General features: G+C 41.8%; 3 protein-coding genes across 5 annotated transcripts; 2 read left to right on the top strand and 1 right to left on the bottom strand.

Annotated features, from left to right (window-relative positions):
- The first annotated feature begins 285 nt into the window (after positions 1-285).
- Positions 286-4,799, top strand: LOC112230587 (insulin receptor substrate 2-B-like). The gene is made up of 2 exons (XM_024396857.2): positions 286-732; positions 825-4,799. Exon 2 carries the CDS (start codon positions 841-843, stop codon positions 3,571-3,573), a length of 2,733 nt encoding a protein of 910 aa, XP_024252625.1. The 5' UTR covers positions 286-732; positions 825-840; the 3' UTR covers positions 3,574-4,799.
- A 377-nt stretch (positions 4,800-5,176) lies between these two features.
- LOC112231145 (cysteine protease ATG4A) lies at positions 5,177-16,854 on the bottom strand. Of its 3 annotated transcripts, none has more exons than XM_024397720.2 (13): positions 16,778-16,854; positions 15,759-15,869; positions 15,595-15,666; positions 13,759-13,857; positions 10,390-10,491; positions 9,532-9,604; positions 9,140-9,219; positions 7,691-7,926; positions 7,467-7,545; positions 7,214-7,353; positions 6,917-6,973; positions 6,719-6,830; positions 5,177-6,466 (listed from the first exon to the last, which is right to left on the bottom strand). In XM_024397720.2, the coding sequence occupies exons 1-13, from the start codon at positions 16,785-16,787 to the stop codon at positions 6,402-6,404; spliced, it is 1,236 nt and encodes a 411-aa protein (XP_024253488.1). In that variant the 5' UTR covers positions 16,788-16,854; the 3' UTR covers positions 5,177-6,401. The 3 variants fall into 3 exon arrangements, with proteins under 3 accessions (XP_024253488.1, XP_042167370.1, XP_024253489.1); XM_042311436.1 differs by lacking the exon at positions 16,778-16,854 and adding an exon at positions 16,488-16,690; XM_024397721.2 differs by lacking the exon at positions 15,759-15,869 and having other exon boundaries at positions 16,778-16,814.
- Positions 16,855-18,480: 1,626 nt separating this feature from the next.
- Positions 18,481-23,834, top strand: LOC112231144 (transmembrane protein 185-like). The gene is made up of 7 exons (XM_024397719.2): positions 18,481-18,852; positions 19,365-19,541; positions 19,702-19,909; positions 20,061-20,144; positions 20,278-20,454; positions 20,597-20,720; positions 20,874-23,834. The coding sequence occupies exons 1-7, from the start codon at positions 18,815-18,817 to the stop codon at positions 21,116-21,118; spliced, it is 1,053 nt and encodes a 350-aa protein (XP_024253487.1). The 5' UTR covers positions 18,481-18,814; the 3' UTR covers positions 21,119-23,834.
- Positions 23,835-24,030: the final 196 nt, after the last annotated feature.

Raw genomic sequence — 24,030 nt, 5'->3', positions numbered from 1 at the left:
TATACCACAGCTAAAGGCTGTATAAAGGCACTCCACGTTGCGTCGAACTTAAGAACAGCCCTTAGCCTTGGTATATCGGTCATATACCACACCCCCTCGGGCCTTATTGCTATTATATAACAGCTAATAATAATCATAATAATAGCTCCAAAACACTGAAATAGAGAGATTATGTATAACAATAGGTATATAGCCAATCACCTCCACGAGTCAATTATATGAAACGCAAAATACACATCCTAGAGCCTCTAGAGTTGACACGCTGGTAACTTTTGTTAAAAAATATATATTTTACGTTGCATATATTTTTATAGAGTGTTCAAAGATACCACAACTATCGTCAAAGCCAGAGGTCAAATAAATTGATCAATTAACTTTTTTAAATGTTCGGAATCACTCGATCTGTGACTGTTCTGGTAAACCGTACAGCCTGATCAATCAATATGGGATCCTCGGGACGTCCATATCCTAAATCCTAACACTAACCTTAACTCAATAACCCTTACCTTAACCCCTACCTAAATACCATTTTAAATGTCAACTTCAATTTGAGGTACGGACTTCCCAAGGATCGCCTATAGCACGGACCCAATCGAAACGCAGACAGAGTTGTTTTCGTTTTACCGAAGTGCAGCCTACCTTCAGGAGAAATTAGGGATTTCTTCGTTCAAACTGCAATTGCACAGCAAGTGTTGTTTTTATTCGCGAAGTACCTGCTGTTTACCCGAACAGGTAAGGACATGTATTAAAAAATCTAAACATGACATGTATGAAGCATACACAAACTAAGTTACTGAGCACCAATAGTTTTTTTGTTTTCCCAGGAATGGCGCTTTGACGATGGCGAAAACACCAGAGAGCAGCGGTATGGATTTAGGAGATGTTTCCCATAGCTGCAATTCACGAGCTCTGAAAGTTACAACATCAACAACAACAACATCATCATCACCACCACCATCATCTTCCCTCAGCAACAGTGCTCACCTTCAGCTAGAGGCAGCATCACCACCGCCCCTCCAAGTTCTCCAGTTGAAGAGGCATCATAAGCAGTACTATAGCCATGGCCATGATCTGTTACCTAAGAAGAACCCTCTAGATAATACAGTGAGAGATTTGTCATCATCCTGTGTCTATGAGGTACCTGACTCTGGTGGTGTTTCCCAGGACCCGACTGCCTCTGCATCTGCCATGGCCTTAGCTGTCACTACCACAGTTTGCTCTGGTGTTGAGGCTAGAGATGTATGGAAGTCTGGATACCTGAGAAAGATGAAGCACAGCCACAAGAGATTTTTTGTCTTGAGAGGGCCAAGTGACACAGGCCCCAGCCGTTTGGAGTACTATGATAGTGAGAAGAAATTTAGAAATGGAATGAAATCCGTTTGTAAATCTCCCAGTGCTGTGGGTTCTCCAAAGAAGGTGATTTATCTGTATCAATGTTTTACTGTTAGTAAAAGGGTAGATTCTAAACACAAGCACCTGATAGCCCTGTACACTAAGGATGAGCACTTTGTCATGATAGCGGAGAATGAGAAGGAGCAAGAGGATTGGTACCTGGCTCTGAGTGATCTGGTGATCCAGGAGAAAAAGGAGTACCAGGACGCTGAGGAGTTGGATGATGGATACTGGACCGTCTCTCCTGGAGCCATCTTCAAGGAGGTGTGGCAGGTGATTGTAAAGCCCAAAGGTTTAGGACAAACCAAGAACCTGATAGGAGTGTGCCGGCTGTGTCTCTCTGCCAAGACCATTCACCTGGTGAAGATGTGCTCTGAGATGACGTCTGTGAACCTACCTCTGATGAATGTGCGTCGCTGTGGTCACTCCGAGAGCTTCTTCTTTATGGAGGTGGGCCGCTCGTCCTCCACTGGGCCCGGGGAGATCTGGATGCAGGTAGAATCAGGCGACCCTGTGGTGGCTCAGAACATGCATGAGACAATCCTGGAGGCCATGAGAGCCCTGAGGGCCATCCCTGATTTCAGGCCCCGGAGCAAGAGTCAGTCATTCCCATCAAACCCCTGTGCCGTAGTCACCACACGACGTCAACACCATGGCAACCTCCCACCCAGCCTGACTGGGTTACAGCGCTCTATAAGGGTGGAAACTGTTGTGAGCAAAGCGTCCCCACAGAAAGATAAAGGAGATGGAGGCCACAGCCCCAATCGAACTTCTAGCCATGGAGAGGGGACAATGAACCAACTGATCAGCCCAGGGACTGGCAACTTGGCTCTCCGTAATGTCTGCATCAGTAAAAGCCTTGAAGAGAGCCTCAGTCACTGTGCATGCATCTCCACCACCATCAGTGTATCCAGCAGCAGTGGCAATGACTCTGATACACACCCCTGGACCTCTGACACTTCAGTCTTTGGTTCTACCAGCGACAGAGGCTCTGATACACACCCCTGGACCTCTGACACTTCAGTCTTTGGTTCTTCCAGCGACAGAGGCTCTGTCTGCGCTGAGGATTTGTGCTCCAACCCATGTGTCTTTCAGTTGTCCAGGAGTAACACCCCTGACTCACTGTTTAACACCACACTCATTGACGAGAACAGCTTGACTGACTACGTGGCCATGGATTTGCAGGTAACGGCTGTGGCCGGGGCTAATCAAGGAGATAGCTGTGATGTGGAAACGTCTAAGCCTGAACATTCCAGACAATACCACCAAACCACCTCATGCACTCCAAAATGCGAAAAACACCTCTCATCCAAGCCCCCCTTCCTCCATATCTATAATCAGAGTAAACTCCCAGTGGGAGAAAGTTATATGCCAATGACTTGTGGACCAGGTCCTCATTATACAGATGACATCCCTTCAGATTACAATGTGACCCCCACTCTTCTTCAAACATCTAGTGCTACCATGTTGCCCTCAGACCAGCTGGGTCCCCAGGGCTACATGATGATGCTTCCACGTAGCTGTTCACCAGCAAAGGACAGCCTTAGTGATGTTGATCATTTAGTGTGTGATGAATACATGAACATGTCTCTCGGGAGCCACATGGATGGTCATACACATGGCTCACCGGAGGCTCTTAAGTCCTACAGCTCCTATTCCTCTCTACCAAGCTCTAACCAGCCTCCTTCACAGTGGAACTGTGAACATGATGACTGTATCTTCACGTGTCATCCTGCAGCTCATCACTGCTCTGCAGTTGAATGGAACAGTAGAAACCCTCTCTGTAGCTCACCTCGTCACTCTTCTCATCCAAGCAGTGATGTGCTGCTGAACCTATCAGATGTGCCTGTGTTGAATGTCACTGGTTTGTCCTTGGACCAGCATGGGGTTGAAGATAGTGACCTGCCCACTCAAACTGAGTCTATCCAGATTTCAACAGATCGTCTCAACTACATTGCTCTTTACCTGAGGGATGATCAGTGTGCCACCTGTGATGTCCCTTTGCCTACCGATGAGGTCACTTCTCCACTTCCTGCACGTACCAGTCCCAGAGAGAGTGGGTCTGGACCTGGCCACTACACTGGCATAGACCTCCCCACATCAGCAGGACAGACTGCTGCCACCAGACGTTGGCTGTGTTCTTGTCTCCCCTTGTGTATCAATACTGATGACAGTGAGTAAGAGGGCATTTAAAAAAGTGTCAGTGCTGCTTTTGAATCGATACATTATTGAATGAACCAGATTGTGAATACTCGGCCTTGTTGTTTATACGATGATAATGATCAAATAAACAAGTTATTTGTACTCAGTGGAATTGTTCATATAAAAAAATGTCTGCCATGTTTCTCTACTTTTGGTGGTTGTTGCTAGTCTGGGTACCAGTTCCACACATTGTACTCCCTTGGCACAGAGTACAACAAGTGGGATGTTATCTTAAATGACTGGTACCCAGACTAGGTTGTTTTTTTTACACTTGGAGAACATGTTCCTATAGCCCCTTGCAAAGAAGTTTGTTTTTGGCAATTCCAGGGAAATGGAATGACGCCGAGACTCAGATCTTTCCCTTTTAAATGTATTCCAAACAAAATCAATTGATTTCAAAGTTGAACAAACCATATAACGCAATGCACAATGACTACTTTTAACAATTTACACAGAAAGTTATACAAATGTACTTGAAGAACAAACAGTTAAGTGTTAAGGTCAGTAACAGAATGACAGCACCAATGGCACAAACTGTCATTCTCTTAGAAAATGTTTTATCTGCACTGTTCAAGTGAATGTTGTCATTTGTTAAAAGTATTTCTTGTTCATAATTGTATGGTTTGTTCAAGATTGAAATCAGATTTTTTTTTTGTGAAGTAAAGTGAAAGTTGTGAGTCTTCAGGCAATGTATTGGTTGCCAACTGGAAGAATATACTTTTTGTTGTGTAGGCCTGAATTATTTGTATTTTTCATGAATCAAGAGAGGATGTTTGCATTTTCTTTTCACATTTTTCACAGGGCATTCACTGGATCGATTGCTCTGTACCTGGACGGAAGTCAGCATGTTTGGGTTATGAAAATTAAAAAATTGTGCTGTATTTTGTATTTAATTACCATGCCCTGGGCCCATATTCACAAAACATTTATTACGCAAAAACTTCAGCCTCTTATGAAAAAACAAAATGTTTATAACTGCAATTCCAGAACAATATTTAAAGCTTTTTTCCAATAACCTTTTTGAGGAATAGCCACTTTTCTTAACTTTCTTAAAATCTATAGTTAAGGAAAAAATGGCAGTTTAGAAATGTCTTAAAAGATTTTGTGAATCTGGGCCCTGGTGATTGCACCCTTTAATGCTTTTATACCATTAATGGATGTAATTATACCATTAAAATAAAGCTAATGTTATCTAAAGCTTGTCTTCATTTACTGGGCTGGTTGTACAACAGGTAATATTATAACCATCATAATGCCATTTCCACCACAGAGGTAATAGTTAATGTTCCTTCCTCAGGCTACCATCATCAGTACTTATACAGTGGGGCTGCAGGGATAATATCGTAGTACAATTCATCATTAAGGACTTTTGGAAGATTAGTCTGTAAAAAAGATATCTCTAAATAGAGATCCTGATCAAATCGGTGGACAAGGGTTAGCCGGAAAAAGCTGGAGGGTTAGGTTAATCACAGTAGGAGGTAGTTCTGCTAATGAGCACTCCAGGCTCTAGTCTACACACTCCATTTCTACATGACACGTGAGGAAGATAGCGCTAAGAGGCAATATCAACCCTGAGGCTAAGCAAAGTGTTTAAATATCTTTATTGTCAGGCATATTTACATGAGGGTTCCACATCCCACACCTTGGGAAAACCTTTGCCCTCCCCAACCATTGAACACAAATATATTTCAGAGGCACTTTTCTTAATAAACAAGTTATTGGTTGTATGTTTTGTATTTTAACACTGTCTGCATATTTCTGTCTCCCGGCGTCAGGTGTTAGTGCTGAGGAAATGGCTTCTTCAGACATATCCTCGTGCCTGTCTTCACCGAGGTCCTTTCCCTGCTGTCTTCACCGAGGTCCTTTCCCTGCTGTCTTCACCGAGGTCCTTTCCCTGCTGTCTTCACCGAGGTCCTTTCCCTGCTGTCTTCACCGAGGTCCTTTCCCTGCTGTCTTCACCTAGGTCCTTTCCCTGCTGTCTTCACCTAGGTCCTTTCCCTGCTGTCTTCACCTAGGTCCTTTCCTGCTGTCTTCACCTAGGTCCTTTCTCTGCTGTCTTCACCTAGGTCCTTTCCCTGCTGTCTTCACCTAGGTCCTTTCCCTGCTGTCTTCACCTAGGTCCTTTCCCTGCTGTCTTCACCTAGGTCCTTTCCCTGCTGTCTTCACCGAGGTCCTTTCCCTGCTGTCTTCACCGAGGTCCTTTCCCTGCTGTCTTCACCGAGGTCCTTTCCCTGCTGCAGCAGACGTGTAGTCTCACGGTACAATGCGGTTCATGCATCTGAACGGTCTTCGTCTCTCTTGTTCATTAAACAAGTCTAACACAGACAAAGAAAGCCTGTTTCATGTAGAGACAACCATTGTCCCTGGCTTTGTTTCCTGGTTCCAACATAACAATGAGACAGTCCAAGCTTGTGTTTACTGTATACACCATGTTCCTGACTTCAAATCACATTTTATTTGTCACATGCGCCGAATACAACAGGTGTAGACCTTACAGTGAAATGCTTACAAGCCCTTAAACAATGCAGTTTTAAAAAATTATTACCCCACCAAAAATTAGGAAATATAAATAATTAAAAAATGTAAAAAATAAAAATAACAAATTCTGTCTTGAGTTGTCTAGGATCTTTCCTAGTTTTTATCGTCTCTTGCTGGGTTGTTAGTGTTTTTTTTGCAAAGTGGTAAGCAGTTTGTGCTTGGTGTTGTTCTGAGGCACTTCTACAGCACAGTATGGAACATGGGAGCCAAGGTAATCCACCCAATCACCATCCACTGGAATGAGCAGAGGGGAGCGAATGAGAGGCTGGTCACACGTTGAGGATCTCAAACTCCTCTTCAGACTCAAACAGCTTGTCGGTCGATTCGATGAACTCTGTTTGAAAAGAGAACAGTAATCAGTTTGATATAACACACTTAATTTTGGTTAGCATGTGTCAGTTGAGTTTAAACACTACATAAGAGTTTCAATGAGGTTCAAGAAATAAATGCACTTCATGTATAGACCTATACTGTCACTTCGAAACAATATAGGGAAATACCAGAGAGTGGAAGCTTGATATTTGCGGCAAGGATGTCTTGTTATTGGTGTAATATTAGTGGATCTGTCTGGTAGGTATGCTCATACCTGCCCCTGTGGTCTGGACCTCTGGTTTGGTGGGAGGAACGAAGGGGGGCCAGTGGGGCGGGTGATTCTCCACCAGCTCAAACATCCTCAGGTTCCTCTTCATCTGAATCTCCTTAAAAAGGACAACGACATGGGACATATCAACCACCGGACAATATCCATCTACATACAATTGTGACTTGAGTGGATGACTCTTACCTGCTGGACCAGGTTACACCAACTGTCAAAGTCATCTTCACTCTTACAAAAAAATCCCTTGGGGGAAAAAAACAGAATTTTGATTAGCAATTATGTGGCAAAATCATCACCACAGTATACAAAATCATCACCACAGTATACAAAATCATCACCACAGTATACAAAAGTCCCATTAGAGCAACTTTTTAGAACATACCAGCATGCACTTCAAATTCAACTATGAAAACAAGGCCCATGAGATAGGAGGCTCAGTGGTATAACAGTTTGTGGTGGTCGGTGTGTGGGTACAGCTCTCACCAGGGCCACAGAGGGGTCCAGGTTGGTGATCTTCATGCGGCGTGGGCTCCTCAGACAGTGGTAGCTCTGGTCGTCCACTCCACTGCCAGCCTCCACGGCTGACTGGGTGGTGTGGGGGTCCAGGTAGATCAGCTCCTCTCCTGGAGAACACAAGAAGGCCTGCTGAACATGTTGGCTAGACAACTCACAGGTTTATCTCCTTTTGTTACTACCTATTTGGGAACCTTCAGTTCCGGTTTCCTCTTAGGCTCACCTACAAATCCGATGAAGTAATAGGCCAGATTGGGCTTTCCTCCCAGCACACCACAGGACTGTGGCATTTTAAAACACTCCTGAATGGGACAACACATGGAGTCAGTACAGTATAACTATTTAAAGGCAACAGTAAATGCAGGAATATTGCATAGTAGTTTAGTATCAATTGAATAATAAGAGAAATCCCCAATCCCATCACAGAAAGCATTGATGGCCCAGTACCTTGAGGGCCTGGATGTAGACAGGGTTGATGTGGTTTATTCCCATGCGGAGTGGTATGACCAGCAGTAGGGGTCTCCAGTCAGAATGGGACTGGGAATGTGGACAAGTCGTGGCTCTATGCCCATCCGTGTGAGAACAGGCTTGTTCTGGTGTTTCCCTAGAGGTGAAGGGTTCCTGCCAGCCACAGGGTCTCGGCCGCAATCTGCTCGCACTGCTTGCCTGGCGACACTGCTTCTCTGGAGAGGACATGGAAAGAAAACCTTTGTGTCTTTGGAATCACAGCTTCACCACTGTCCTCATATACAGAAGGCTCAGAAGGTACGAATACAAAAATATACATACAGTGGCTTCGGATAGTATTCAGACCCCTTGACTTTTTCTACATTTTGTAGGCTACAGCCTTATTTTAAAATTGATAAAATAGTTTCCCCCCCTCAATCTACACACAATACCCCATAATGACAAAGCAAAAACAGTTCCCTTAAAAATATGACATTTACATTAGGTATTCAGACCCTTCATTCAATACTTTGTTGAAACATCTTTGGCAGCAATTACAGCCTCAAGCTTGGCACACCTGTATTTGGAGAGTTTCTCCCTTTCTTCTCTGCAGAACCTCTCAAGCTCTGTCAGGTTGGATGGGGAGCGTCGCTGCACAGCTATTTTCAGGTCTCTCCAGAGATGTTCGATCAGGTTCAATTCCGGGCTCTGGCTGGGCCACTCAAGGACATTCAGAGACTTGTCCCAAAGCCACTCCTGCATTGTCTTGTTTGTGTGCTTATGGTCATTGTCCTGTTGGAAGGTGAACCTTCGCCCCAGTCTAAGGTCCTGAGTACTCTGGAGTAAGTTTTATCAAGGATCTCTCTATTTTCCTTTTTTGTTTTTTCTACTTGCAGCTCAGATGGGAGTTGGTGGTTCCAAACTTCTTCCATTTAAGAATGATAGAGGCCACTGTGTTCCTGGGGACCTTCTTCGCTGCAGATTTTTTTTTGGTACCTTTCCCCAGATCTGTGCCTCGACACAATCTTGTCTCTGAGCTCTACGGACAATTCCTTTGACCTCATGGCTTAGTTTTTGCTCTGATGTGCACGGTCAACTGTGGGACCTCATATAGACAGGTCTGTGCCATTCAAAATCATGTCCAATCAATTGAATCTACCACAGGTGGACTCCAATCAAGTTGTAGAAACATCTCAAGGATGATCAACAGAAACAGGATGCACCTGAGCTCAATTTTGAGTTTCATACAAAGGGTCTGAATACTTAAATACATTTGCAAAGATTTCTAAAAACCTGTTTTCGCTTTGTCATTGTAGTGTACTGTATATAGATTGCTGAGGATCATTTTTAGAATAAGGCTGTAACTTAACAAAATGTGGAAAAGTCAAGGGGTTAGAATACTTTCCGAATGCTCTGTATATATTGAGCAAGTGAGGGAAAAAAACGTACTGATGTCCTCGATCACCACAGTGTTGTCCATTGACACATATACAGCAAGAGAATTCCAGTCATCAAATAGCGCAAGTTTCCTGACGAGAGATAGTAGGTTTATTTATGCCACAAACATATTTGTGCTAGAGGTCACACAGCAAGAGAATTCCAGTCATCAAATAGCGCAAGTTTCCTGACGAGAGATAATAGGTTTATTTATGCCACAAACTTATTTGTGCTAAAGGTCACACTACTAACATCTGACAATCAAATATTCTGAAATTAATTAATCTTGGTTACCCAGAAGTTACAATTCTCGAAAATTGTCACTTCCCGTTTACATGTGAATCTGTCCACGAGAGATTAGATATGAATAGATCAGTCTTAAAACATGCATATAAAATATTTACTTGAGCACTTGTGCAACTGTGTTTGGGCCATACCACTCTCCTACAGACTTTCCTTCACCAACTCCCATCTGAGCTGCAAGTAGAAAAAAAAAAAGAACACCAAGCTCACTCCAGAAGGTCCAAGTCAGGGATGGGCAATTGATGGGGGTGGGGGCCACAACTAAATCTGAACTCATCATGGGTGGGCCGCAGTGGCTCGCGGGTCTGCGTATCCATATCCTCACCTTGTGAGCAAAACATTTTAGCGGCCCTCTTGACAGCAGAGAGAAAAAGTTTGAGTTAATTTCCTGAATCTACACATTTTTCCATGGGGCAGAGAAGAAAAAAAAGGTGAGGTTTTACATCTAATTCCTGAAATTCTACACATTTTACCATAAGTTAGAGAGAAATGTTTGCAGTTTTTAATAAGATATCTGAGTTAGAGTGACTAACAAAATCAATGGGGGCTCCCAGGTTGGTAATTCAACCAAGATTACCACAAATTTAGATAGATTGGTAAATTTGTCCAAATGTTAGCTGACATGAACTAATTGAGTGGCTGTCAGTGACTGACATAACAAACAAAAAAATGAATGATGCACAACAAAAATGTTGAAATTGCACCTTGTGTATTCTACTATTCAAACTATTTTTGTGTCTTTGGAAATTGATCCGCAGGCCTACATCCCTGGTCTGTCTTAGCTTCTTTCTAGCCTGTCATTGATTCATCATGCGATTTGATTTTCCTTCAAGTTACACATTTTTACTTTTGGAAAATGATAGGAATGTGATAGAAAACACTTTCATCTGCTGATTCAGGGTACTTTACATGTGGTCAGACCAAGGTAAAGGCAGGGTTAGGCTAGGACTCTCTCTTACCCATTTGGTGTATGGAGTAACAGCTGTCTTTCCTATCCAGGAAACAGTGGAGGATACGATGGTACTTCTCCGGCTGTCCTCCCTGTGCCCTCCAACGCCAGGCTATAGCAGGAGAACAGGCCACAATCACTGTGTCATTCCCCTACCCTGTCTAATAAAACCCTTTTCTCTTTCTCACTGTTGAATTGATTATATCGTAGAACACATATCATGACCAGATTAATCATTCACATATAGTGCATTCGGAAAGTATTCAGACCCCTTGACTTTTTCCAAATTTAGTTTTTGATTAATTTTCTAAAATGGATTCAACTGTTTATTCCCCTTTCATCTACACACGATACCCCATAATGACAAAACGAAAAAAAGGTTTAGATTTTTTTAACATACAGTACCAGTCAAAAGTTTGGACACACCTACTCATTCAAGGGTTTTTCTTTATTTGTACTATTTTTCTACACTGTAGAATAGTTGTGAAGACATCAAAACTATGAAATAACACATATGAAATCATGTAGTAACCAAAAAAGTGTTAACAAACCAAAATATATTTTATATTTGAGATTCTTCAAAGTAGCCACCCTTTGCCTTGATGACAGTTTTACACTCTTGGCATTCTCTCAACTACCTTCACCTGGAATACTTTTCCAACCTTCTTGAAGGAGTTCCCACAAATGCTGAGGACTTGTTGGCTGCTTTTCCTTCACTCTGCGGTCCACCTCATCCCAAACCATCTCAACTGAGTTGAGGTTGGGCGATTGTGGAGGCAAGGTAATCTGATGCAGCGCTCCATCACTCTCCTTCTTGGTCAAATAGCACTTACACAGCCTGGAGGTGTGTTGGGTCATTGTCCTGTTGAAAAACAAATAATAGTCTCCACCAAGCGCTAACCAGATGGGATGGCATATCGCTGCAGAATGCTATGGTAGCCATGCTGGTTAAGTGTGCCTTGAATTCTAAATAAATCACAGACAGTGTCACCAGCAAAGCACCCCCACACCATCACACCACCTCCTACATGCTTCACGGTGGGAACCACACATGCTGAGATCCGTTCACCTACTCTAGGTCTCACAAAGACACGGTGGTTGGAACCAAACTTCTCAAATTTGGACTCAGACCAAAGGACAGATTTCCACCAGTCTAATGTCCATTGCTTGTGTTTCTTGGCCCAAGGAAGTCTCTTATTATTATTGGTGTCCTTTAGTAGTGATGTCCTTTACTGTCCTTTAGTAGTCTTTGCAGCAATTCGACCATGAAGGCCTGATTCACGCAGTCTCCTCTGAACAGTTGATGTTGAGATGTGTCTGTTACTTGAACTCTGTGAAGCATTAATTTGGGCTGCAATTTCTGAGGCTGGTAACTCTAATGAACTTATCCTCTATAGCAGAGGTAACTCTGGGTCTTCCTTTCCTGTAGCGGTCCCCATGAGAGACAGCTTCATCATAGCGCTTGATGGTTTTTGTTACTACACTTGAAGAAACTTTCAATGTTCTTGAAATTCTCTGGATTGACTAACCTTCATGTCTTAAAGTCATAATGGACTGACGTTTCTCTTTGCTTATTTGAACTGTTCTTGCCATAAAACGGACTTGGTCTTTTACAAAATAGGGATATCTTCTGTATACCCACCCTACACAACTGTTTGGCTCAAACACATTAAGAAGGAAAGTAGGAAATTACACAATATAGCTTTTAACAAGGCACACCTGTAAATTGCAGCCAACATGTGCTCAGCATATGTGGGAACTCCTTCAAGACTGTTGGAAAAGCTTTCTAGGTGAAGCTGGTTGAGAGAATGCCAAGAGTGTGTAAAGCTGTCATCAAGGCAAAGGGTGGCTACTTTGAAGAATTTGTTTAACACTTTTTAGGTTACTACATGATTCCATGTGTGTTATTTCATAGTTTATGTTTTCACTATTATTCTACAATGTAGAAAATAGTATTCAGACCCTTTACTCCGTACTCTCTTAAAGCACATTTGGCAGCGATTACAGCCTTGATACTTCTTGGGTATGACACAACAAGCTTGGCAAACCTGTATTCGGGGAGTTTCTCCCATTCCTCTCTGCAGATCCTCTCAAGCTCTGTCAGGTTGGATGGGGAGCGTCACTGCACCGCAATTTTAAGGTCTCTCCAGAGATGTTCGATCGGGTTCAAGTCCGGGCACTGGCTGGGCCACTCATGGACATTCAGAGACTTCTCCCAAAGCCAATCCTGCATTGTGTTGGCTGTGTGCTTAGGGTTGATGTCCTGTTGGAAGGTGTACCTTCACCCAGGACCTGAGCAGGTTTTCATCAAGGATCTCTCTGTACTTTGCTCCATTTATCTTTCCCTCGATTCTGACTAGTCTCCCAGTCCTGGCGCTGAAAAACATACCCACAGCATGATGCTGCCACCACCATGCTACCGTAGGGATGGTGCCAGGTTTCCTCCAGATGTGACGCTTGGCATTCAGGACAAAGTGTTCGATCTTGGTTTCATCAGACCAGAGAATCTTGTTTCTCATGGTCTGAGAGTCCTTTAGGTTCCTTTTGGCAAAGTCCAAGCGGGCTGTCATGTGCCTTTTACTGAAGAGTGGCTTCCGTCTGGCCACTCTACTGATTAATGGAATGCTACAGAGATGGTTGTCCTTCTGGGAGGTTCTCCCATCTCCACAGAGGAACTCTGGAGCACTGTCAGAGTAACCATCAGGTTCTTGGTCACCTGCCTGACCAAGGCCAGTTTGGCCAGGGGGCAGCTCTGGGAAGAGTCTTAGTGGTTCCAAACTTCTTCCATTTAAGAATGATTGAGGCCACTGTGTTGTTGGGGATCATCAATGCTGCAGACATTTTTTGGTACCCTTCCCTAGATCTGTGCCTCGACACATTCCTGTCTACGGACAATTCCTTCGACCTCATGCTTGGTTTTTGCTCTGACATGCACTGTCAACTGTGGGACCTTATATAGACAGGTGTGTGCCTTTCCAAATCAAGTCCAATCAATTGAATTTACCACAGGTGGACACCAATCAAGTTGTAGAAACATCTCAAGGATGATCAATGGAAACAGGATGTACCTGAGCTCAATTTTGAGTCTCATAGCAAAGGGTCTGAATACTTATGTAAATAAGGCATCTGTTGTTTAAAAAAAATACATTTGCAAACATTTCAAAAAAATAGTTTTCACTTTGTCATGACGGGGTGTTGTGTATAGATTGATAAGGAAAAAATATATAATTTCATCCATTTTAGAATAAGACTGTAACGTAACAAAATGTGGAAAATGTCAAGGGGTCTGAATACTTCCTGAATGCACTGTATAAACACCCCCTTTGCTAATGCAGTTCCATACATCCCCACCCCATGCATGACCCTGTCCCCTCCTCACCTCGTCCCAGCTGTGAGCATACCAGGGCCTGTGCAAGGATCATCTGCCCACAGCGTAGCATGCATCCCCAGCCTGCATCTGAAGAGGGGCCTGTTCCCCCTGGATCAAACCAAGATAGACACTTAAGATTAAGAGCACTTTGTTGGTCAATTGCACACAAGATCCAACCCAAATCTGACTTCCGCTATTAACCCAACTCCTCCAAAAGAGACATGTACATATAGAGGTTTAGGAAAGGTGTGGGTGGCTGCGGGTGACCTCGCTTGGCAACCGGGGAGCTGTTGTGTGGGGGGTTAAGTGCCTAGCTCAAGAGCACAATGGCAGGCAATAGCATCTAGGATTTGATACCAGCAGCCCTCTGGATGCCAGTTCACTTCCCAACATATTTTTCCTGTCAATCCCGGGATTCTAACGGGCAATCCTCCGGTTGCTGGCTTGCCTCTAATCGCTAGGCTATCTGCCGCCCTTAAATGGATACGTTGGGATTTTGGCAACGAGGCCCTTCATCATCTTCTCCAGAGACAGATGAACTCGTGAACACCGTTTTTTTATGTCTCTGTGTCCAGTATAAATTAAGTTAGAGGTAGTTTCCTGAACCAATAGCGCAATGACTGGAAGTCTATGGATATCTGCTAGTATTGAAAAGCATGGTAGCAGATAGACTTCCAGTCATTGCGCTATCTGCTACCATGCTTTTCAATACTAGCAGATATCCATAGACTTCCAGTCATTGCGCTATGGGTAACGCTGTTGGCAGGGTTAGGGATACTCACACACAGTGCTTTTAACATAGTGTTTTCAACGTACGTATGACATACATGATTACATTGTGCATGTTAATTTATACAATAATTATTATTCAACATGTCCTCAAATGGGATTTGAACTCACAAACTGCCACGCCACCATATGTCTGTGTCTGGTGTCAGTTAATCTGATTATTCTCATCATTGACTTTACTTACTTATTTCAGCAATTAAATTACATTCTGTATAGTGGTCTAACGTTGGTGGGGCATATTAACCTGTTTTAATGATACTCCTGAATCACTATGATCAATAAAATATTTGTATAATTATTATTGTATATATATGAACATACACAACGTAATCATGTTTGGCAAAGTGTGTAGAATATGCAAATTGAAAACACCATGTTAAAAGCACTGTGTGTATGTGAATATCCCTAACCTTGCCAACAGACAAAAATATTTTTGAATGGATCAGTGGTTCACCAATCAGGAGCTTGATGGGCTTGGCAACACTAACAAGGCATGATGTGTAATGAAAAATATTTTTGGAGAAAGTTTCTTTGGGACCATCAGGCGACGGACGTCCTGATGCCAGATACACGGAAATGTTCTTAGAACATTAGAACGTATCTAGAACATTAATATCTTACATTCTAAGAACATGAAATGTGTCTAGAACATTAATATCTTACATTCTAAGAACATGAAACCATGTTCTGTGTATGTTTTGTGGGACGTTGACAGAATATTCTAACCCTCAGAAAACTGGACTCAGGAATGTTCTTTCAAAGTCCCATAAAACACATCTAGAACAGTATTGTTGCATATTCTGAGAACATCGTAACCATGTTCTAGATAAGTTCTGCTTGATATTAAGGGAGCGTTCTCCTAACTTTTAACACCAAAACATTATACAAAGGTTCTCAGAAGGATGTTGCCAACATAGATAGAATGTACCCCTAACTCACGGAAAACTGGACACTCAAACATTAGGGGAACATTACAAAAACATTCTCCATCTCCCTAGAATTGTTAGCTGGGTAGCCAACAATCAGATTTACATAACATCTGCCTGTTTCACTCACCTATGGGAGAGAATTTTTTCCTGTAGGTAAACCATAGCCGCGAGTGGACGTCTGATAGTAGCTCCGTCTTTCCTGTGAACACAACATGAAAGACTGTCATGCCTTCATTCAGTTTTTCCCCCACATATAAATCACAATATGACTGCTAGAAGATGCCAGTCTACCTGTTTTAGCATTGTAACACTCTCCTAAAACCCACACAGGTTCATCTGTGTCAGGCAAGTCTTCAAGGAACTCCGAAAACACGTTTATCTGGTTTTCATACTTTGCTAATACTTAAACGAGACATGGAAAAGGGGAGACATGAAAAAAACTTGTCAAGAAACATACATGATGTGAGATACACCAGTTAATTAATAAAGTTTTACACTATTTTTTCATATGTGGTGATAGCTGCAATTTGACATTATAATTTAGGTTCGCTGAATTATTTGTAATTGTCAGATCACACACACAATAATGTAGGTTGTACATAGCCAGCAGATCCAACCCACTGTTTTACAGCAGCACTAGGGTCGAAACAGGGTTCCTGTGTACATTAAGACCCGTGAATGCCGGGCGATTAATGTCTCAGGAATCGTACCGTTGTATTCAGAATTGTCCCAATATCTAATTTAAACCAAGAAGATTAAACGACTGCTAGTTTAATAGTAGTCGTTCAATCTTTTCAGTGTAACAGTTGGGTTAATGGAACAATTCTAAGTACAACGCAATTCTCATTCCTGGATTGAGGTATGTTTTCTGAGACATTTCTGGCACCGGCATCTTAATCTACACAGGAAGCCTGTCTGACCCTAGTGCATTTCTAAGCAAGCAGTTCGGATCTACTGGCTAGGTTGAACTACTACAGTACAATACTGTATTTGACCAAATTATATAACATCCTTACTCACTCTGGGAAAACAAATCTCATCCCACTTCAGAAAAGCATGAAGTACTTTCCACTGACAATGCCCTGCTTTCAAAATGTTATGAAAGCCGCCGGGTAGACAATTAAGCGAAACAGGCCACCAAAGAAACAATGCAATGGCTAAACTTGTACATCAGCCATGGTCAGTTAACGACCAACATCTTTAGAAATTACATTTTGGGCCCAATGGCAGCACGATTTGTCAATGCATGTAAGGAACTAAGTGAAAGGCGCACAATATGTGAATAAAGTAGTATTTTTAGTGGCTATTACCTGCCTCCATCCTACGGCTGTCATCGGTGAAAATACCTATGTGAAGCTAGCCACAATAAGGATTAGCCACAATAGTGGAATTTACGGTTAGACTTCAAAATACCAGTCCCTAATTTAAAGCGATGCAAATGCATACAAATATTAGAATCATGCCATATTTGGACTAGATCATGCTAAACAAGGTTGGAATGTTGTTATATGAATTCAACAAAATACAATAATTAGTTAATTTGACAAACAAAAGTCAAAATCAGCAGAAATCTCACTCATTATTCACAATTCATTCATTAATCATGGTAGTGTCCACATTAACGTAGAAGTGTTCAGAAACATGTTCTATTTTTATTTACAATAAAAGTGACTCCAAAATGACACAATACATGTATTTACCATTCATTTCTATTGTAAATCATCTGAAACACAACCAAAACAAACAGCAAATGCATCCAACAAGTTTGTAGTCACACGCTTGATGTAATCATTGCGTGCTATGAAAATGGGACCAAATACAATTTGTTTTACTACTTTAATACACGTCTAAGTGAATTTGTACCAATACTTTTGCCCCCCTAAAATGGGGGGACTATGTACAAAAGGTTCTGTAATTTCTAAACGGTTCACCCAATATGGAATAAAATACCCTCAAATTAAAGCTGGCAGTCTGCACTTTAACTTCATATTCCTTTTATCTTTTCAAAGTCATCCAAAGTGCTGGTGCACAGAGCCTAAACAACAACAACATTGTCACTGTCCCAATACTTGGAGCTCACTGTAAGTATGCCCCAAACGCAATTCTGAAGTCTAATACATCCACTGTGCGACTTCAGCTGATTTGTAAATGTTCTGTTAAATTAACTAATTATTGTTTTTTGTTTAATTTATATAACAACATTTCAACTTTGTTTAGCATTATGTAGTCCCAACATGGCATGATTCCACTATTTGTATCCATTTGCGTCACTTTCAATGAGGGACTTTATTTTGAAGCTGAACCGCAAATTCCACCGTTGTGGCTGGCTAATCCTTATAGTGGCTAGCTTCACATAAGTGGTAAATGGCAGGATACAAACATACAGGATTACCTCTTGGGTAATGTAGTTCAAATGTGTTTGTCATCCATGACAAATAACATTAACCATTATAAACTACATCAACCAAAAACATAACGAAACCAAGCTGGTGTTTCCAGATATCAGACATTACATGGTACTCTGGTTTTTGTATTTTTTTCACCAATTGATAAATAATTCTTATAGGATCATTTGCTAGAGATATCTCTTCCCCATTCGTAAAATATACATGTGCATTGTCTTGATCCTGTAAAACATCCGCCTATTATATTTCTGCGTGGGGTTACACTCTGTGGCTACAATGTATTATTCAGCAAACTGTAACGTTTTTGTGTCAATCATAATCTCTCATCGACGGATTCTCATGGGACATTGAAACGGCGAAATGACACACTTTCACGAAATAATTGTACTTCAGGGTAACCAAGATTATGTAAATCAGGAAAAAACATTTATTTTTAATTTTTAATGTCAATCAGAATATACCATTGTGGGTTTGTTCGACATTGCAGCGGTCAGTGCAGGCGACTGCCGACTGGGTGACTGATCTACAAACCACCTTGCATCACAAATAACAAGTCATTATTATTTGTAGATCAGTCAGTCACAATTTACCCATGATACATCATGTTTTTTATGCGTTCGTTCGCATTATACCTCAGAGTCTCGAACACGGCAACTAGCGGGCTGTATGGCTCATTGAGCTACATTTGTTGCCAGTGGTAGTGGCACAGACCGTTTCTAAACCTGTACTGTTTTTGGCAGTTAGCCTACTACTTTTGTACACGATACTGACCCCCTAGTGCCAGGCACAACACTACCATGGACATTCCGTCTGCATCTACGTGAACCGCGATAGAGGGCTAGTAAGCAAGCTAACTTTTTGCCTGATTAAAAACAACATCCTCTTGATGCGTGATTGCATTATTAATACAAATAATGGTTTAGACGATTATAAGCTATAGTCATGAATCTTCGGGGATTCTTCCAAGATTTCAATCCCAGGTAACGTAAAGAGAAATATAACGTCTCTACGGCTATGCTAACTAACGACGTTAGAGCTAGCCAGCATATCTGTGTTGGAAAGCGCCTAGCCAGTTAAGGTTAGTTAGTTAGACTGCCTACTACTATTCAGTCATTGACTATCTGAACCGGTGAATCATGACAGAACGAACTATCTAACGTTAACTAAACGTCGTTAACTAGCTATTATATTGGGGAAGAACAGCATAAGCTAGCCAGTTAACGTTAGCAAGTTTAGCAAATGTTGTTGGCTTGCTATCCAGCCCTGTTGTTTGTTGCTGTCAGTCGTTTAGTATTAGTTAGTTAGTTAGTGCATGCCAGCTAGCTAGATAACTAACCAACTGAAATGGCCTAAATGGCTAACTCCACATAGTTTAGTTTCCTTGATCTGGAATCGCATTGGGGGGCGCATTTCTGTACCAATGATGATGAGTAGCAAGCTAAATTGATTGCTGAATAGATTAATGGCGATAATTGTTTTTCTCCTCACTTAGTAAGTTCCTCATCTATGCCTGCCTGCTACTGTTTTCGGTTCTGCTGTCGCTGCGTCTGGATGGCATCATCCAATGGAGTTATTGGGCTGTCTTTGCCCCCATATGGCTATGGAAGCTCACGGTCATCATCGGTGCCTCAGTGGGCACAGGAGTCTGGGCCCACAACCCACAGTACAGGTGGGCTTTTTAAACAAAAATGCTTTACTCTTTTGTAGGTCTTTTTTTGTTGTCAATGTGGCTCTTATCAATATCAAACTGTCCTAATGAGAAAGCTGTCCGATTGCGATAGCTATCACTGCTTACTAGTATGTCTTATCTTACTGTGTCTGTTATGCAGGGCTGAGGGTGAAACCTGTGTGGAGTTCAAGGCCATGCTGATTGCTGTTGGGATCCACCTGCTCCTACTCACCTTTGAGGTGCTGGTGTGTGACCGCGTGGAGAGGGGCACTCACTTCTGGCTGCTGGTCTTCATGCCCCTCTTCTTTGTCTCACCTGTCTCTGTTGCAGCCTGTGTGTGGGGCTTCCGGCATGATCGCTCTCTAGAGGTCAGTCTGGCATTATATCTGTCATAAGGATGTTATTTTTCTCAAATAGTCTATTTAGGCTAGATATTGGTGAATATAGTATACTTGTCTACATCCCTCGTTCTCCCTCTTCACCCGTTTACTCTGTTTTTCCTATCTCTCTTTGTATCAGTTGGAGATCTTGTGCTCAGTCAATATTCTTCAGTTTATCTTCATTGCCCTGCGACTAGATAAAATCATCAGTTGGCCTTGGCTGGTAAGAGAACAACCTGCCTAATATCTATTTCTGGGGAAGAAAAATGAATGGGAATTTAGTACAACTTACAGCGAGTTGTAAAATATATGTTGATATCATTAGTATTTTATTTTTTTCATGTTATTTTGTTCAGGTTGTCTGTGTGCCACTGTGGATTGTCATGTCCTTCCTGTGCCTTGTGGTACTCTACTACATTGTGTGGTCAGTGCTCTTTCTGCGGTCTATGGACCTCATTGCAGAGCAACGGCGTACTCACATCACCATGGCGATCAGCTGGATGACAATCGTTGTACCCTTGCTAACTTTTGAGGTATGTGGTCATGTTATCCATCTTTCAGCTACTATTGTGGTCAGAGAGCTGAAGAAGTTTGGAAGTTGGGAAAGTAATACTTAAAAAAAAATGTTTTACCTTGTTTGCCTTTTTACTGTTGTCTCTGTCATTGACTCTTCAGATCCTGTTGGTCCATAAATTGGATGGTCACTACGGCTCCAGCTATGTGTCAGTATTCGTGCCTCTCTGGCTATCCCTGGTGACTCTGATGGCCACGACCTTCGGCCAGAAAGGAGGCAACCACTGTGAGTTACTCCTCGACAGTGATAGCGGTGCAACAGAAATAATTGTCATATTGAGGCAGTGTTCTTTTTATTTTTCTGAGAATGCAGTCAGTGTAACTCCTCAAATATTTCTCCAAACTATTTGTTTTAACTGGTATTTCTCTTTTCTAACAGGGTGGTTTGGCATCCGAAAAGACTTCTGCCAGTTTCTTCTTGAGCTCTTTCCCTTCCTGCGGGAGTATGGGAATGTTTCCTACGACCTGCACCACGAGGACGCTGAGGTGTCCGTGGAGATGCCTGCACACGACCAGCCAAAAATAGCTCCCATGTTCCGCAAAAAGACTGGTGTGGTGATCACACAGAGCCCAGGGAAGTACTTTGTGCCTCCTCCAAAACTGTGCATTGACATGCCTGACTAAATTAAAGCTTTGCAACAACTGCTCTAGAGTTTTGATGGACTTCACATGCACCAGACAGCTGTGGTGCATTGACCACCCATTTTAAGAAGAGGCAGGTGAGCATAGTTTCCATGTGGCTCACTCCTAGTGAGCAGTGGGACTGGAATTCGGACCTGACTTTTTAGCAAAAACGAAAAACCATGGCAGAGTTTGTGGAACAAAGAGTACGGTAACACTTTATTTGGATAGTCCATCTGTAGATGCTGTACACACTATCAGTAACATTTCAACTATGTACTAACCCTAACCTTAACCCTAGCCCTTATTCTAATCGTAACAAGCAGTTGTTATCAACAGATAGTTTGTTAATAGTAGAGATGAACTGTCCTGGGAACATACATCACATTTCCTGAAAAGATTTAATGACAAGACTTGGGAAATAACACAAAAAAATCCCAATTTTGCACTAATGCAATTCCACAAAATACATGTGCAGCAGCTGATTAGCAAAAAATGAAATAGCACATTATCCAAACAGGTTGTTGCATGGAAGCCTTTAGCCTAGCATATTTACTGAACACAAAGAAGCCATAAATTCAAAGCACATGGATAATTTACACTGCCAGTCTGCACACTCCACCCGAATGCAGTTAAACCCCACAGCATAGCCTATAAAATAATGTGTGCCTCTTTGAGCTGTCATTGTGACTCTTAAGACAGTCACAAATTTGATAGGCCCATGCACAATTCACTACATAGGCATACATCTCTGTCACCATTCAGAGGCACGAGGGAAAATTGTATCTTCTCCTGTTTTAGCCGGGGCAATTTTTCTATCCAGTCCCAATCCCACTGAAACTCAAAATTATGACTTTATTCTGTAATCCATAGGTTGCATTATCAAAGGATGTCTCTCACCTATGCAATTCAAAATAATGCAATATTTCCCCCACTTCTCTGCGGGGTCTCGTCCTTGCTGCCCATATGAGAGTTTCGGTAGAGAATGTGTGATCAACAAACGTCATGAGAGTAGATAAGGATATTTTTTAAACAGTTGGTCCCCGTTAAGATACTTTATATAAATGATTTTCATTCTTCATCTCCCTGTTATTCATGAGCTTTTCTGCTATATAATCATCAACTCGGTTTTGCCAAACATAGGACATATTCTGTCATTCGTTGGAGTTTATCAAGCAAGTTTAGCAACTTTGACTTTGGTTTGACTGACGTTACAAATGTTGCGTGATTCGACAATGCTGTACTCTCTGTGCGCCCTGAATGCACTCTGTCGAGACTAGCCTGTCGAGTAATGCGCTGAATTAATTGAGGAACATGACAACACTATGAATTTATGAATGGCCTGTTTCGCAGTTACATTATCATTACTAAATATCAGTTTAATTTGCTCTGAAATCTTTAAATAGTGACGCAGCCAAGCCGAGAAGGTGCCACAGTAACCATGTCTTGGTTTAAACCCCTTTAAATGGACACTTCTGATTGTTGCTGTATTCCACGGGACTCTAGGGATAAATATGAATTATTCTCAGTATTTAAACTTGGTAGATTTTCGGGAAAATATGAAGTTGGTAGTATGAACATCTTTAGAGCATCTACAGATGGACTATCCAGATAAAGTGTGACCAAAGGCACTCTTATATCATCGTGAGTTTTTCTGTTGTTTTGGCAGTAGAACAAGACGAAGATCCATTTAATTTATGTGATATGATATACTGTACAGGACATTTTATTTCCCTTGTGATGTTTTGGCCAACAAAATCTCCAAAGAGATTTTAATATTCAGATGTCTTTCACATGATTCCAGTTGAAGGTGCATTATATGCGTGTCAGAAGTTGTGCTAGCAAATTTCCCAAACCCTGAATCTTTGCATCAAGGCTTGGATGATACTGAATGATTGATACTGTACCAAGATCATGCTTATTAGGCTAACTGTTTTAAATCTAAGATTAGCTTGCTACTTAGGGATATTTTATCTTGTTTTATTAAACAGTTTGAGGAGCATTTGTTGTAATATAGTAGTGTATGATATAGGATTATACCCTAATACCCATGTGTATTTGAATAGTTTTGCGTTCTTGAGGTCTTGTCCTGTGTATTTAAGTTACTCAAAGTCCCTCTAGCAATCCTTTTTATATGGCAGGATGATGTCATTGTTGCTCCTAGTAGTTGACATTTGCTGTTACCATAATTAATCTGATTCTGGGTGCCCAACTTCTCCAAGTTCCTACTAGTGTGTGCTGTTTATTTTGTTAAACCTGAGTATTCTGGGTAAATCACCAGCCTGCCTCTTCTACCTTGCCAGGTCTGCATTGGGTGATGAGTAAAGGAGAACCTGCAGTGCTGCTTCTATATCATTTTACCTGTGGAAAATGCTTTCTTGGTGAAATTCTCACCTTAACACAAAATGGTACCCCCCCATTCCCCTTTGAACTTCTAACATATCCCATTGTTTGTTTTGTCTATGTTCTGTGACCACTCTCTCGGCTGGCCTGAGAGTTAAACATTACCTATTTGAAAACAGATTTTTGACTGGGGATGGACCAATGGTATACTTTCCCCTCTATTGTACCTTGTTTCTTACCCTCCACCATACACATTATGTTGCAATATAGCTATTTCTTTTCTTCTGGCAAGCACTTTAATACAACTGTTAAATATATACTTGCTCCAAGTGGCTGATAACTAACCAATAACAAACAATAAAGTTATTTAAAATTGTATCTGGTCATCATTTCCTTGTCTTGTCAAATGCATGAACCTTTAAAATGGAAATGGATACTTCTGGATTTTGGCAATGAGGCTCTTTATCTACTTCCCCAGAGTCCGATAAACTCGTGGATACCATTTTTAAGAATGTGTCCAGTATGAATGAAGTTATTTTCGCGAGCCAATGCTAACTAGCGTTAGCGCAATG

The sequence above is a fragment of the Oncorhynchus tshawytscha genome, linkage group LG33 (genome assembly GCF_018296145.1).
Source record: "Oncorhynchus tshawytscha isolate Ot180627B linkage group LG33, Otsh_v2.0, whole genome shotgun sequence".
Taxonomy (NCBI): Eukaryota; Metazoa; Chordata; class Actinopteri; order Salmoniformes; family Salmonidae; genus Oncorhynchus; species Oncorhynchus tshawytscha.
This window is presented reverse-complemented; position numbering and strand designations above follow the sequence as displayed.

Bases quoted from the DNA above. Each gene is read 5' to 3' on its own strand.
- LOC112231145 (XM_024397720.2), bottom strand. The intron at 10,492-13,758 runs GTGAGGAGGGGA...CTCCTGCTATAG, and splicing joins ATGCTCACAGCTGGGACGAG to CCTGGCGTTGGAGGGCACAG. The intron at 7,354-7,466 runs GTGAGCCTAAGA...TGTGTTCTCCAG, and splicing joins TTACTTCATCGGATTTGTAG to GAGAGGAGCTGATCTACCTG.
- LOC112230587 (XM_024396857.2), top strand. From the start codon at position 841: ATGGCGAAAACACCAGAGAGCAGCGGTATGGATTTAGGAGATGTTTCC.
- LOC112231144 (XM_024397719.2), top strand. From the start codon at position 18,815: ATGAATCTTCGGGGATTCTTCCAAGATTTCAATCCCAG. The intron at 19,910-20,060 runs GTCAGTCTGGCA...TCTTTGTATCAG, and splicing joins GGCATGATCGCTCTCTAGAG to TTGGAGATCTTGTGCTCAGT. The intron at 20,145-20,277 runs GTAAGAGAACAA...TATTTTGTTCAG, and splicing joins TCATCAGTTGGCCTTGGCTG to GTTGTCTGTGTGCCACTGTG.